Here is a 16,166-nt window from a genome sequence, read left to right as displayed (position 1 = left end):
AACTTTGCCGAGCTGCTACTTGGTCGGGTTCAAACACGTTTGCAAAATTCTACAAGTTTGATACCCTGGCTGAGGAGGACCTTGAGTTTGCTCATTCGGTGCTGCAGAGTCATCCGCACTCTCCCGCCCGTTTGGGAGCTTTGGTATAATCCCCATGGTCCTTACGGAGTTCCCAGCATCCACTAGGACGTCAGAGAAAAATAAGAATTTACTTACCGATAATTCTATTTCTCGTAGTCCGTAGTGGATGCTGGGAACTCCGTAAGGACCATGGGGAATAGCGGCTCCGCAGGAGTCTGGGCACATCTAAAGAAAGCTTTAGGATCACCTGGTGTGCACTGGCTCCTCCCCCCATGACCCTCCTCCAAGCCTCAGTTAGGATACTGTGCCCGGACGAGCGTACACAATAAGGAAGGATTTTGAATCCCGGGTAAGACTCATACCAGCCACACCAATCACACTGTACAACTTGTGATCTGAACCCAGTTAACAGCATGATAATAGAGGAGCCTCTAGAAAAGATGGCTCACTACAGCAATAACCCGAATTTTTTGGTAACAATAATTATGTACCAGTATTGCAGACAATCCGCACTTGGGATGGGCGCCCAGCATCCACTACGGACTACGAGAAATAGAATTATCGGTAAGTAAATTCTTATTTTCTCTGACGTCCTAGTGGATGCTGGGAACTCCGCAAGGACCATGGGGATTATACCAAAGCTCCCAAAACGGGCGGGAGAGTGCAGATGACTCTGCAGCACCCAATGAGAGAACTCCCGGTCCTCCTCAGCCAGGGTATCAAATTTGTAGAATTTTACAAACGTATTTGCTCCTGACCAAGTAACTGCTCTGCAAAATTGTAAAGCCGAGACCCCTTGGCAGCTGCCCAAGATGAGCCCACCTTCCTTGTGGAGTGGGCATTTACAGATTTTTGGCTGTGGCAGGCCTGCCACAGAATGTGCAAGCTGAATTGTACTACAAATCCAACGAGCAATAGTCTGCTTAGAAGCAGGAGCACCCAGCTAGTTGGGTGCATACAGGATAAACAGCAAGTCAGATTTCCTGACTCCAGCCGTCCTGGAAACATATATTTTCCGGGTCCTGACAACGTCTAGCAACTTAGTCCCTAGTAGCCGCAGGCACCACAATAGGTTTGGTTCAGGTGAACGCTGAAACCACCTTAGGGAGAAACTGAGGACGAGTCCTCAATTCCGCCCTGTCCGAATGGAAACTCAGATAAGGGCTTTTACAGGATAAAGCCACCAATTCTGACACGCGCCTGGCCCAGGCCATAGCCAACAGCATGACCACTTTTTCTGTGAGATATTTTTAACTCCACAGATTTAAGTGGGTCAAACCAATGTGACTTTTGGAACCCAAAAACCACCTTGAGATCCCAAAGTGCCACTGAAGGCACAAAAGGAGTCTGTATATGCAGTACCCCTTTAACAAACGTCTGAACTTCAGGGACTGAAGCTAGTTCTTTTTTGGAAGAAAATCGACAGAGCTGAAATTTGAACCTTAATGGACCCCAATTTCAGGCCCATAGATACTCCTGTTTGCAGGAAATGTAGGAATCGACCCAGTTGAATTTCCTCCGTCGAGCCTTACTGGCCTCGCACCACGCAACATATTTTCGCCAAATGCGGTGATAATGTTTTTCGGTTACATCCTTCCCGGCCTTGATCAGGATAGGGATGACTTCATCCGGAATGCCTTTTTTCTTCAGGATCCGGCGTTCAACCGCCAGGCCGTCAACGCAGCCGCGGCAAGTCTTGGAACAGACAAGGTCCCCGCTGAAGCAGGTCCCTTCTTAGAGGTAGAGGCCACGGATCCTCCGTGAGCATCTCTTGAAGTTCCGGTTACCAAGTCCTTCTTGGCCAATCCGGAGCAACTAATATAGTGCTTACTCCTCTCCATCTTATCAATCTCAGTACCTTGGGTATGAGAGGCAGAGGAGGGAACCCATACACTGATTGGTACACCCACGGTGTTACCAGAGCATCTACAGCTATTGCCTGAGGGTCCCTTGACCTGGCGCAATACCTGTCGAGTTTTTCCCAACGGTTTATAATCATGTGGAAGACTTCTGGGTGAAGTCCCTACTCTCCCGGGTGGAGGTCGTGCTGAGGAAATCTGCTTCCCAGTTGTCCACTCCCGGAATGAAAACTGCTGACAGTGCTATCACATGGTTTTTCGCCCAGCGAAGAATCCTTGCAGCTTCTGCCATTGCCCTCCTGCTTCTTGTGGCACCCTGTCTGTTTACGTGGGTGACTGCCGTAATGTTGTCCGACTGGAACAACACCGGCTGACCTTGAAGCAGAGGTCTTGCTAAGCTTAGAGCATTGTAAATGGCCCTTAGCTTCAGGATATTTATGTGAAGTGATGTCTCCAGGCTTGACCATAAGCCCTGGATATTCCTTCCCTGTGTGACTGCTCCCCAGCCGCGCAGGCTGGCATCCGTGGTCACCAGGATCCAGTCCTGAATGCCGAATCTGCGGCCCTCTAGAAGATGAGCACTCTGCAACCACCACAGGAGGGATACCCTTGTCCCTGGTGACAGGGTTATCCGCTGATGCATCTGAAGATGCGACCCGGACCATTTGTCCAGTAGGTTCCACTGGAAAGTCTTGCGTGGAATCTGCCGAATGGGATTGCTTCGTAGGAAGCCACCATTTTTACCCAGAACCCTTGTGCATTGATGCACTGAGACTTGGTTTGGTTTTAGGAGGTTCCTGACTAGCTCGGATAACTCCCTGGCTTTTTCCTCCGGGAGAAACACCTTCTTTCTGGACTGTGTCCAGGATCATCCCTAGGAACAGAAGACAAGTCGTCGGAACCAGCTGCGAATCTGGAATATTGAGAATCCAATCGTGCTGCCGCAACACTACCTGAGATAGTGCTACACCGATCTCCAACTGTTCCCTGGATCTTACCCTTATCAGGGAATCGTCCAAGTAAAGGATAACTAAAAATTCCCTTCCTTTGAAGGAATATCATCATTTCGGTCATTACTTCAGTAAAGACCCGGGGTGCCGTGGACCCTCCCTACGGCAGCGTCTGAACTGATAGTGACAGTTCTGTACCATAACCTGAGATACCCTTGGTGAGAAGGGTAAATTTTGACATGAAGGTAAGCATCCTTGATGTCCCGAGACATCATGTAGTCCCCTTCTTCCAGGTTTGCAATCACTGCTCTGAGTGACTCAATTTTGAATTTGAACCTCTGTATGTAAGTGTTCAAAGATTTTAGATTTTAAAATCGGTCTCACCGAGCCGTCTGGCTTCGGTACCACAATAGTGTGGAATAATACCCCGTTCCCTGTTGCAGGAGGGGTACCCTAATTATCACCTGCTGGGAATACAGCTTGTGAATGGCTTCCAAAACTGCCTCCCTGTCAGCGGGAGACGTCGGTAAAACAGACTTTTTGGAAACGGCGAGGGGAATACGTCTCGAATTCCAATTTTGTACCCCTGAGATAACACCTGAAGGATCCCGGGGTCTACTTGCGAGTGAGCCCACTGCGCACTGAAATTCACTGAGAACGGGCCCCCACCGTGCCTGAACTTGTAAAGCCCTAGCGTCATACTGAGGGCTTGGCAGAGGCGGAAAAGGGTTTCTGTTCCTGGGAACTGGCTGATCTCTGCAGCCTATTTCCTCTCCCTCTGTCGCGAGCAGAAAAGAGGAACCCTTTTGTCCGCTTGCCAACCAGGACTGCGCCTGATAATACGGCGTCTTATTTTGAGAGGCGACCTAGGGTACATCCCCTTTTTTTAAGGCAATACTTCCAAATGCCGTTTGGAATCCCTGACCACTTTACTGGTAGAATACAACGCACTTATACTTGATGCCAGTCGGCAAATATTCCGCTGTGCATCATGCATATATAGAAATGCATCTTTTAATTGCTCTATAGGCAATAATATACTGTCCTTATCTAGGATATCAATATTTCCAGTCAGGGAATCCGACCACGCCAACCCAGCACTGCACATCCAGGCTGAGGCGATTGCTGGTCGCAGTATAACACTAGTATGTGTGTAAATACATTTTAGGATACCCTCCTGCTTTTTATCAGCAGGATCCTTAAGGGCGGCCATCTCAAGAGAGGGTAGAGCCCTTGTTCTTACAAGCGTGTGAGCGCCTTATCCCCTGTAGGGGGTGTTTCCCAACGCACCCTAACCTCTGGCAGGAAAAGGTATACTGCCAATAACTTTTTAGAATTATCAATTGTTATCGGGGGGAAACCCACGCATCATCACACACCTCATTTTATTTTTCAGATTTAGGAAAACTACAGGAAGTTTTTCCTCACCAAACATAATACCCCTTTTTTTGGTGGTATTCATATTATCAGAAAAGTGTAAACATTTTCCATTGCATCAATCATGCAATGAGTGGCCCTATTGGAAATCACGGTTGTCTCTTCACCGTCGACACAGGAGTCAGTATCCGTGTCGGCGTCTGTATCTGAGGTAACGGGCGCTTTAGAGCCCCTGTATGAGACGTCTGGACATGCACAAGCTGAGTAGCCGGCTGTCTCATGTCAACCACTGTCTTTTATACAAAGCTGACACTGTCACGCAATTTCAACAGTACATCCACTCAGGTGTCGACCCCCTAGGGGGTGACAACACTATTACAGACACTCTACTCCGTCTCCACATCATTTTTCTCCTCATACATGTCGACACAAACGTACCGACACACAGCACACACACAGGGAATGCTCTGATAGAGGACAGGACCCACTAGCCCTTTGGGGAGACAGAGGGAGAGTTTGCCAGCACACACCAGAGCGCTATATATATACAGGGATAACCTTATATAAGTGTTTTTCCCTTTATAGCTGCTGTATTGTTTATACTGCGCCTAATTTGTGCCCCCCTCTCTTTTTTAACCCCTTTCTGTAGTGTAGTGACTGCAGGGGAGAGCCAGGGAGCTTCCCTCCAACTGAGCTGTGAGGGAAAATGGCGCCAGTGTGCTGAGGAGATAGGCTCCGCCCCTTTCTCGGCGTCCTTATCATCCGTTTTTCTGTATGTTTTGGCAGGGGTTAAATGCATCCATATAGCCCAGGAGTTATATGTGATGCATTTATTTTAGCCATATAAGGTTTTTATCGATTTATTGCGTCTCAGGGCGCTGCCCCCCCAGCGCCCTGCACCCTCAGTGACCGGAGTGTGAAGTGTGCTGAGAGCAATGGCGCACAGCTGCGGTGCTGTGCGCTACCTTATCTGAAGACAGGATCGTCTTCTGCCGCCGATTTCACCGGACCTCTTCGCTCTTCTGGCTCTGTAAGGGGGCCGGCGGCGCGGCTCCGGGACCCATCCAGGCTGAACCTGTGATCGTCCCTCTGGAGCTAATGTCCAGTAGCCTAAGAAACCCGATCCACTCTGCACGCAGGTGAGTCCGTTTCTTCTCCCCTTAGTCCCACGATGCAGTGAGCCTGTTGCCAGCAGGTCTCACTGAAAATAATAAACCTAAACTAAAACTTTCACAAAGAGCTCAGGAGAGCCCCTAGTGTGCACCCTTCTCGTCGGGCACAGAAATCTAACTGGGGCTTGGAGGAGGGTCATGGGGGGAGGAGCCAGTGCACACCAGGTGATCCTAAAGCTTTCTTTAGATGTGCCCAGACTCCTGCGGACCGCTATTCCCCATGGTCCTTACGGAGTTCCCAGCATCCACTAGGACGTCAGAGAAATAAGAATTTACTCACCGGTAATTCTATTTCTCGTAGTCCGTAGTGGATGCTGGGCGCCCATCCCAAGTGCGGATTGTCTGCAATACTTGTATATAGTTATTGCCTAACTAAAGGGTTATTGTTTGGAGCCATCTATTCGAGAGGCTCAGTTGTTGTTCATACTGTTCACTGGGTATAGTATCACGTGTTGTACGGTGTGATTGGTGTGGCTGGTATGAGTCTTACCCGGGATTCCAAATCCTTTCCTTATTGTGTCAGCTCTTCCGGGCACAGTTTCCCTAACTGAGGTCTGGAGGAGGGGCATAGAGGGAGGAGCCAGTGCACACCAGGTAGTCCTAATTCTTTCTTAGAGTGCCCAGTCTCCTTCGGAGCCCGCTATTCCCCATGGTCCTTACGGAGTTCCCAGCATCCACTACGGACTACGAGAACTAGAATTACCGGTGAGTAAATTCTTATTATATCACCCTATAGGGGAGAGGAAGTGATGGTAACAGTATATATCACCCTATATATAGGGGTGTCGTGGACATGTCACAGAGGTGTCATGTGTAGCCGATGCGTCATAGGAGTGTCATGTGTTGCGGGCATTTCATAGGAGTGTTGCGGGTGCGTCATAGGAGTGTCATGTGTTGCGGGCATTTCATAGGAGTGTAGCGGGTGCGTCATAGAAGTGTCATGTGTGGCGGATGCGTCATAGGAGTGTCATGTGTAGCGGGCATTTCATAGGAGTGTAGCGGGTGCGTCATAGGAGTGTTATGTGTAGCAGCCATTTAATAGGAGTGTAGCGGGTGCATCATAGGAGTGTCATATGAGTGTAGTGGGCGTGGCATAGGAGTATATATATATATCACCCTATAGGGGAGAAGAAGTTATGGGAACAGTATACATCACCCTATAGGGGAGAGGAAGTGATGGTAACAGTATATATCACTCTATGGAGGAGAGGAAGTGATGGTAACAGTATATATCACCATATAGAGGAGAGGAAGTGATGGTAACAGTATATATCACCCTATAGAGGGGAGGAAGTGATTGGAACAGCATATATCACCCTATAGAGGAGAGGAAGTGATGGTAACAGTATATATCACCCTATAGAGGAAAGGAAGTGATGGGAACAGTATATATCACCCTATAGGGCAGAGGTAGTAATGGGAACAGTATATATCACCCTATAGGGGATAGGAGTGATGGTAACAGTATATGTCACTATAGAGGAAAGGAAGTGATGGTAACAGTATATATCACCCTATAGAGGAAAGGAAGTGATGGGAACAGTATATATCACCCTATAGAGGAAAGGAAGTGATGGGAACAGTATATATCACCCTATAGGGCAGAGGTAGTAATGGGAACAGTATATATCACCCTATAGGGGATAGGAAGTGATGGTAACAGTATATATCACCCTATAGAGGGGAGGAAGTGATTGGAACAGCATATATCACCCTATAGAGGAGAGGAAGTGATGGTAACAGTATATATCACCCTATAGAGGAAAGGAAGTGATGGGAACAGTATATATCACCCTATAGGGCAGAGGTAGTAATGGGAACAGTATATATCACCCTATAGGGGATAGGAGTGATGGTAACAGTATATGTCACTATAGAGGAAAGGAAGTGATGGTAACCGTATATATCACCCTATAGAGGAAAGGAAGTGATGGGAACAGTATATATCACCCTATAGGGCAGAGGTAGTAATGGGAACAGTATATATCACCCTATAGGGGATAGGAAGTGATGGTAACAGTATATATCACCCTATAGGGGAGAGGAAGTGATGGTAACAGTATATATCACCCTATATATAGGGGTGTCATGGACATGTCACAGAGGTGTCATGTGTAGCGGATGCGTCATAGAAGTGTCATGTGTAGTGGGCATTTCATAGGAGTGTAGCAGGCATATCATATGGGGTGTTGTGGACATGTCACAGAAGTGCCAAGGGTTGTGAGTGTGTCATAGGAGTGTCATGTGTAGCGGCCATTTTATAGGAGTGTAGCGGGTGAGTCATAGAAGTGTCATGTGTAGCGGATGCGTCATAGTAGTGTCATGTGTAGCGGGCATTTCATAGAGTTTAGCAGGCATGTCATAGGGGTGTCGTGGACATGTCACAGAAGTGTCATGTGTAGCGGATGCGTCATAGGAGTGTTATGTGTAACGGGCATTTCATAGGAGTTTAGCAGGCATGTCACATAAGTGTCATGTGTAGCGGATGCGTCATAGGAGTGTCATGCGTAACGGGCATTTCATAGGAGTGTAGTGGGTGCGTCATAAGAGTGTCATGTAGCGGGCATTTCATAGGAGTGTAGTGGGTGCGTCATAAGAGTGTCGTGTAGCGGGCATTTCATAGGGGTGTAGCGGATGCGTCATAGGAGTGTCATGTGCAGCGGGCATTTCATAGGAGTGTACAGATGCGTCATAGGAGTTTCATGTACAGCGGGCATTTCATAGTAGTGTAGCTGATGCGTCATAGGAGTGTCATGTATAGCGGACATTTCATAGGAGTGTAGCAGGCATTTCATAGGAGTTTAGCAGGCATGTCATATGGGGTGTTGTGGACATGTCACAGAAGTGTCATGTGTAGCAGATGCGTCATAGGAGTGTCATGTGTAGCGGGCATTTCATAGGAGTTTAGCAGGCATATCATATGGGGTGTTGTGGACATGTCACAGAAGTGTCATGTGTAGCGTATGTGTCATAGGAGTGTCATGTGTAGCGGGCATTTCATAGGAGTGTCATGTGTAGCAGCCATTTCATAGGAGTGTAGCTGGTGCATCATAGGAGTGTCATATGACTGTAGTGGGGAGGAAGTGATGGGAACAGTATATTTCACCCTATAGGGCAGAGGTAGTAATGGGAACAGTATATATCACCGTATAGGGGAGAGGAAGTGATGGTAAGAGTATATAACACCCTATAGCGGAGAGGAAGTGATGGGGACAGTGTATATCACCCTATAGAGGAGAGGAAGTGATAGTAACCGTATATAGCACCCTAAAGGGGAGAGGAAGTGATGGGAACAGTATATATCACCCTATAGGGAGAGGAAGTGATGGTAACAGTATATATCACCGTACAGAGGAGAGGAAGTGATGGTAAGAGTATATAACACCCTATAGCGGAAAGGAAGTGATGGAAACAGTATATATCACCCTATAGAGGAGAGGAAGTGATGGGAACAGTGTATATCACCCTATAGAGGAGAGGAAGTGATAGTAACCGTATATAGCACCCTAAAGGGGTGAGGAAGTGATGGGAACAGTATATAGAACCCTATAGGGGAGGGGAAGTGATGGGAACAGTATATATCACCCTATAGAGGAGGGGAAGTGATGGGGACAGTATATAGCACCCTATAGAGGAGAGGAAGTGATGGGAACAATATATATCACTCAATAGAGGAGAGGAAGTGATGGGAACAGTATATAGCACCCTACAGAGGAGGGGAAGTGATGGGAACAGTACAAAGCCCCCTTTAGGGAGAGGAAGTGATGGGAACAGTATATAGCACCCTATAGGGAGAGGAAGTGATGGGAGCAGTATATAGCACCCTATAGGGGACAGGAGGTGATGGTAACAGTATATATCACCCTATAGGGGAGGGGAGTGATGGGAACAGTATATAGCACCCTATATAGGAGAGGAAGTGATGGTAACAGTATATATCACCATATGGATGGGAGGAAGTGATGGTAACAGTACATATCACGTATAGCGGGGAGGAAGTGATGGTAACAGTATATATCACCGTATAGAGGGGAGGAAGCGATGGTAACAGTATATATCACCCTATAGAGGAGGGGAAGTGATGGTAACTGTATATAGCACCCTATAGAGGAGAGGAAGTGATGGGAGCAGTATATAACACCCTATAGAGGAGAGGAAGTGATGGGAACAGTATATATCACCCTATAGAGGAGAGGAAGTGATGGGAACAGTATATAGCACCCTATAGGGGACGGGAAGTGATGGTAACAGTATATATCACCCTATAGGGAGAGGAAGTGATGGTAACCGTATATATCACCCTATAGAGGAGAGGAAGTGATGGGCACATTATATATCATCCTATAGAGGAGAGGAAGTGATGGGAACAGTATATATCACCCTATAGAGGAGAGGAAGTGATGGTAACAGTATATATCACCCTATAGGGAGAGGAAGTGATGGGACCAGTATATATATATATATATATATATCACCCTATAGAGGAGAGGAAGTGATGGTAACCGTATATATATCACCCTATAGAGGAGGAAGTGATGGTAACAGTATATAGCACCCTATAGAGGAGAGGAAGTGATGGGAACAGTATATAGCACTCTATAGAGGAGGGGAAGTGATGGTAAATGTATATATCACACTATAGAGGAGAGGAACAGTATATATCACCCTATAGGGAGAGGTAGTGATGGGAACAGTATATATCACCCTATAGAGGGGGGGAGTGATGGAAACAGTATATATCACCCTATAGAGGAGGGGAAGTGATGGGAACAGTATATATCACCCTATAGAGGAGAGGAAGTGATGGGAGCAGTATATAGCACCCTATAGGGGACAGGAGGTGATGGTAACCGTATATATCACCCTATAGAGGAGAGGAAGTGATGGTAACAGTATCTATCACCCTATAGAGGAGAGAAAGTGATGGGAACAGTATATAGCACTCTATAGAGGAGGGGAAGTGATGGGAACAGTATGTATCACCCTATAGAGGAGATCAAGTGATGGGAACAGTATATAGCACCCTATAGGGGAGGGGGAGTGAGGGTAACAGTATATATCACCCTATAGAGGAGAGGAAGTGATGGGAACAGTATATAGCACTCTATAGAGGAGGGGAAGTGATGGGAACAGTATGTATCACCCTATAGAGGAGAGGAAGTTATGTGGACAGTATATAGCACCCCATAGAGAAGGGGAAGTGATGGGAACAGTATATAGCACCCTATAGAGGATAGGAAGTGATGGGAACAGTATATATCACCCTATAGAGGGGAGGAAGTGATGGGAACATTATATATCACCCTATAGAGGAGGGGGACAGTATATATCACCCTATAGATGAGATGAAGTGATGGGAATAGTATATATCACCCTATAGAGGGGAGGAAGTGATGGGAACAGTATATATCACCCTATAGAGGATAGGGAGTGATGGGACCAGTATATATCACCCCATAGAGGGGAGGAAGTGATGGGAACAGTATATAGCACCATATAGGGGAGGGGAAGTGATGGTAACCATATATATCACCCTATAGGGAGAGGAAGTGATGGTAACAGTATATAGCACCCTATAGAGGAGAGGAAGTGATGGGAACATTATATAGCACCCTATAGGGAGAGGAAGTGATGGGAACAGTATATATCACCCTATAGATGAGATGAAGTGATGGGAACTGTATATATCACCCTATAGAGGAGGGGAACAGTATATATCACCCTATAGATGAGAGGGATTGATGGGAACATTATATATCACCCTATAGAGAGGAACAGTATATATGAGGGGAAGTGATGGGAACAGTATATATCACCCTATAGAGGAGGGGAAGTGATGGGAACAGTATATATCACCCTATAGAGGGAGGAAGTGATGGGAACAGTATATATCACCCTATAGAGGGGAGGAAGTGATGGGAACAGTATATATCACCCTATAGAGGGGAGGAAGTGATGGGAACAGTATATATCACCCTATAGAGGGGAGGAAGTGATGGGAACAGTATATATCACCCTATAGAGGGGAGGAAGTGATGGGAACAGTATATATCACCCTATATAGGGGAGGAAGTGATGGGAACAGTATATATCACCCTATAGAGGGGAGGAAGTGATGGGAACAGTGTATATCACCCTATAGAGGGGAGGAAGTGATGGGAACAGTATATATCACCCTATAGAGGGGAGGAAGTGATGGGAACAGTGTATATCACCCTATAGAGGGGAGGAAGTGATGGGAACAGTATATAGCATCCTATAGAGGAGGGGAACAGTATATATCACCCTATAGATGATAGGAAGTGATCGGAACAGAATATATCACCCTATAGATGAGAGGAAGTGATGGGAACCGTATATATCACCCTATAGATGGGAGGAAGTGATGGGAACAGTATATATCACCCTATAGAGGGGAGGAAGTGATGGGAACAGTATATATCACCCTATGGGGAGAGGAAACACCGTATAACAGGCAGATGTTACGCACAGCACATGTTGTCCCCGGGGTGCACACTGTAAGTTACACCCACTACTCCAGCCTCCCACGCGTGTTATTTGGCCCTGTGCTCAGGGCAGGTTCAGCACAGCGCCCACTCACCTGCTCACATATAGCTTGCACCTCAGCGTCCGCAGGCTTGACAGGTCCGGTCCCCCCGCACCGCCGCATGATTGGATCAGTCCGTGCCTCCGCCCGCTCTGTCCCTCACTGTGCCTGTAGCTATAGTGCGGACCGTACCATGCCGGGAGGGGGGCGTCCGGACAGGACCATGTACTGCAGGCGGGAGCAGCCTGTGTAGACGATGGAGGAATGTGAGAGCCGCGGGTGTACGCCCAGTGTACTGTACAGCACCGGCTCACCTCACAGTGGAAGCCACTCCCTCACTGTACACACCCTATATACTCTATATACTGTACACCCTGTATACTGTACACCGGCCCACCTCACAGTGCAGGCTACACCCTCACTGTACACACCCTATATACTGTACACCCTACATACTGTACACCGTATTATATACTGTACACCGGTTTACCTCACAGTGCAGGCTACACCCTCACTGTACACACCCTATATACTCTACATACTGTACACCGTATTATATACTGTACACCGGCTCACCTCACAGTGCAGGCTACACCCTCACTGTACACACCCTATATACTGTACACCGTATTATATACTGTACACCGGCTCACCTCACAGTGCAGGCTACACCCTCACTGTACACACCCTATATACTGTACACCGTATTATATACTGTACACCGGCTCACCTCACAGTGCAGGCTACACCCTCACTGTACACACCCTATATACTGTACACCCTACATACTGTACACCGTATTATATACTGTACACCGGTTTACCTCACAGTGCAGGCTACACCCTCACTGTACACACCCTATATACTGTACACCGTATTATATACTGTACACCAGCTTACCTCATAGTGCAGGCTACACCCTCACTGTACACACCCTATATACTGTACACCCTACATACTGTACACCGTATTATATACTGTACACCGGCTCACCTCACAGTGCAGGCTACACCCTCACTGTACACACCCTATATACTGTACACCGTATTATATACTGTACACCAGCTTACCTCATAGTGCAGGCTACACCCTCACTGTACACACCCTATATACTCTACACCCTACATACTGTACACCGTATTATATACTGTACACCGGTTTACCTCACAGTGCAGGCTACAACCTCACTGTACACACCCTATATACTGTACACCCTACATACTGTACACCGTATTATATACTGTACACCGGCTTACCTCACAGTGCAGGCTACACCCTCACTGTACACACCCTATATACTCTACACCCTACATACTGTACACTGTATTATATACTGTACACCGGTTTACCTCACAGTGCAGGCTACACCCTCACTGTACACACCCTATATACACTACACCCTACATACTGTACACCGTATTATATACTGTACACCGGCTCACCTCACAGTGCAGGCTACACCCTCACTGTACACACCCTATATACTGTACACCGTATTATATACTGTACACCGGCTCACCTCACAGTGCAGGCTACACCCTCACTGTACACACCCTATATACTCTACACCCTACATACTGTACACCGTATTATATACTGTACACCGGTTTACCTCACAGTGCAGGCTACACCCTCACTGTACACACCCTATATACTTTACACCCTACATACTGTACACCGTATTATATACTGTACACCGGTTTACCTCATAGTGCAGGCTACACCCTCACTGTACACACCCTATATACTGTACACCCTACATACTGTACACCGTATTATATACTGTACACCGGCTCACCTCACAGTGCAGGCTACACCCTCACTGTACACACCCTATATACTGTACACCCTACATACTGTACACCGTATTATATACTGTACACCGGTTTACCTCACAGTGCAGGCTACACCCTCACTGTACACACCCTATATACACTACACCCTACATACTGTACACCGTATTATATACTGTACACCGGTTTACCTCACAGTGCAGGCTACACCCTCACTGTACACACCCTATATACTGTACACCCTACATACTGTACACCGTATTATATACTGTACACCGGCTCACCTCACAGTGCAGGCTACACCCTCACTGTACACACCCTATATACTGTACACCCTACATACTGTACACCGTATTATATACTGTACACCGGTTTACCTCACAGTGCAGGCTACACCCTCACTGTACACACCCTACATACGTTACACCGTATTATATACTGTACATCGGCTCACATCACAGTGCAGGCTACACCCTCACTGTAGACACCCTGTATACTGTACACTATTATATATTGTGTACACCGGCTTACCTCGCAGTGCAGGCTACACCCTCACTGTACACACCCTATATACTGTACACCGTATTATATACTGTACACCAGTTTACATCACAGTGCAGGCTACACCCTCACTGTACACACCCTATATACTGTACACCGTATTATATACTGTACACCAGCTTACCTCACAGTGCAGGCTACACCCTCACTGTACACACCCTATATACTGTACACCGTATTATATACTGTACACCAGCTCACCTCACAGTGCAGGCTACACCCTCACTGTACACAGCCTATATACTGTACACCGTATTATATACTGTACACCAGCTCACCTCACAGTGCAGGCTACACCCTCACTGTAGACACCCTATATACTGTACACTGTATTATATACTGTGTACACCGGCTTACCTCACAGTGCAGGCTATACCCTCACCGTACACACCCTATATACTGTACACCCTACATACTGTACACCGTATTATATACTGTACACCGGTTTACCTCACAGTGCAGGCTACACCCTAACTGTACACACTCTATATACTGTACACCCTATATACTGTACACTGTATTATATACTGTACACCGGCTCACCTCACAGTGCAGGCTACACCCTCACTGTACACCCCCTATATACTGTACACCGTATTATATACTGTACACCAGCTTACCTTACAGTGCAGGCTACACCCTCACTGTACACACCCTATATACTGTACACTGTATTATATACTGTGTACATCGGCTTACCTCACAGTGCAGGCTAAACCCTCACTGTACACACATATACTGTACACCCTATATACTGTACACCGCATTATATACTGTACACCGGTTTACCTCACAGTGCAAGCTACACCCACACTGTACACACCCTATATACTGTACACCGTATTATATACTGTACACCGGCTCACCTCACAGTGCAGGCTACACCCTCACTGTACACACCCTATATACTGTACACCGTTTTATATACGGTGTACACCGGCTTACCTCACAGTGCAGGCTACACCCTCACTGTACACACCCTATATACTCTACACCCTACATACTGTACACCGTATTATATACTGTACACCGGTTTACCTCACAGTGCAGGCTACACCCTCACTGTACACACCCTACATACTGTACACCCTACATACGTTACACCGTATTATATACTGTACACCGGCTCACATCACAGTGCAGTCTACACCCTCACTGTACACACCCTATATACTGTACACCGTTTAATATACTGTACACCAGCTTACCTCACAGTGCAGGCTACACCCTCACTGTAGACACCCTATATACTGTACACTGTATTATATACTGTGTACACCGGCTTACCTCAGTGCAGGCTATACCCTCACTGTACACACCTATATACTGTACACCGTATTATATACTGTACACCGGTTTACCTCACAGTGCAGGCTACACCCTCACTGTAGACACCCTATATACTGTACACTATTATATACTGTGTACACCTGCTTACCTCGCAGTGCAGGCTACACCCTCACTGTACACACCCTATATACTGTACACCGTATTATATACTGTACACCAGTTTACCTCACAGTGCAGGCTACACCCTCACTGTACACACTCTATATACTGTGCATCCTATATACTGTACACCGGCTCACCTCACAGTGCAGGCTACACCCTCACTGTAGACACCCTATATACTGTACACTGTATTATATACTGTGTACACCGGCTTACCTCACAGTGCAGGCTACACCCTCACTGTACACACCCTATATACTGTACACCCTACATACTGTACACCGTATTATATACTGTACACCGGTTTACCTCACAGTGCAGGCTACACCCTCACTGTACATACTCTATATACTGTGCACCCTATATACTGTACA

The 16,166-nt window shown here is 46.9% G+C and overlaps 1 protein-coding gene across 1 annotated transcript in view; it reads right to left on the bottom strand.

Annotated features, from left to right (window-relative positions):
- Positions 1-12,286, bottom strand: part of LOC134988545 (cystatin-B-like) — a 41,141-nt gene extending 28,855 nt beyond the window's left edge. The window contains exon 1 of the mRNA XM_063950558.1: positions 12,041-12,286. Coding sequence (XP_063806628.1) covers positions 12,041-12,109 — 69 coding nt within the window. The 5' untranslated portion in view covers positions 12,110-12,286. The remainder of the gene's footprint in view (positions 1-12,040) is intronic.
- Between the last annotated feature and the right edge of the window lie 3,880 nt (positions 12,287-16,166).

Source organism: Pseudophryne corroboree, chromosome 2, assembly GCF_028390025.1.
Source record: "Pseudophryne corroboree isolate aPseCor3 chromosome 2, aPseCor3.hap2, whole genome shotgun sequence".
NCBI classification, from domain to species: domain Eukaryota; kingdom Metazoa; phylum Chordata; class Amphibia; order Anura; family Myobatrachidae; genus Pseudophryne; species Pseudophryne corroboree.
Note: the sequence above shows the minus strand (reverse complement) of the source record. Positions and strands in the feature narration are given on the sequence as shown.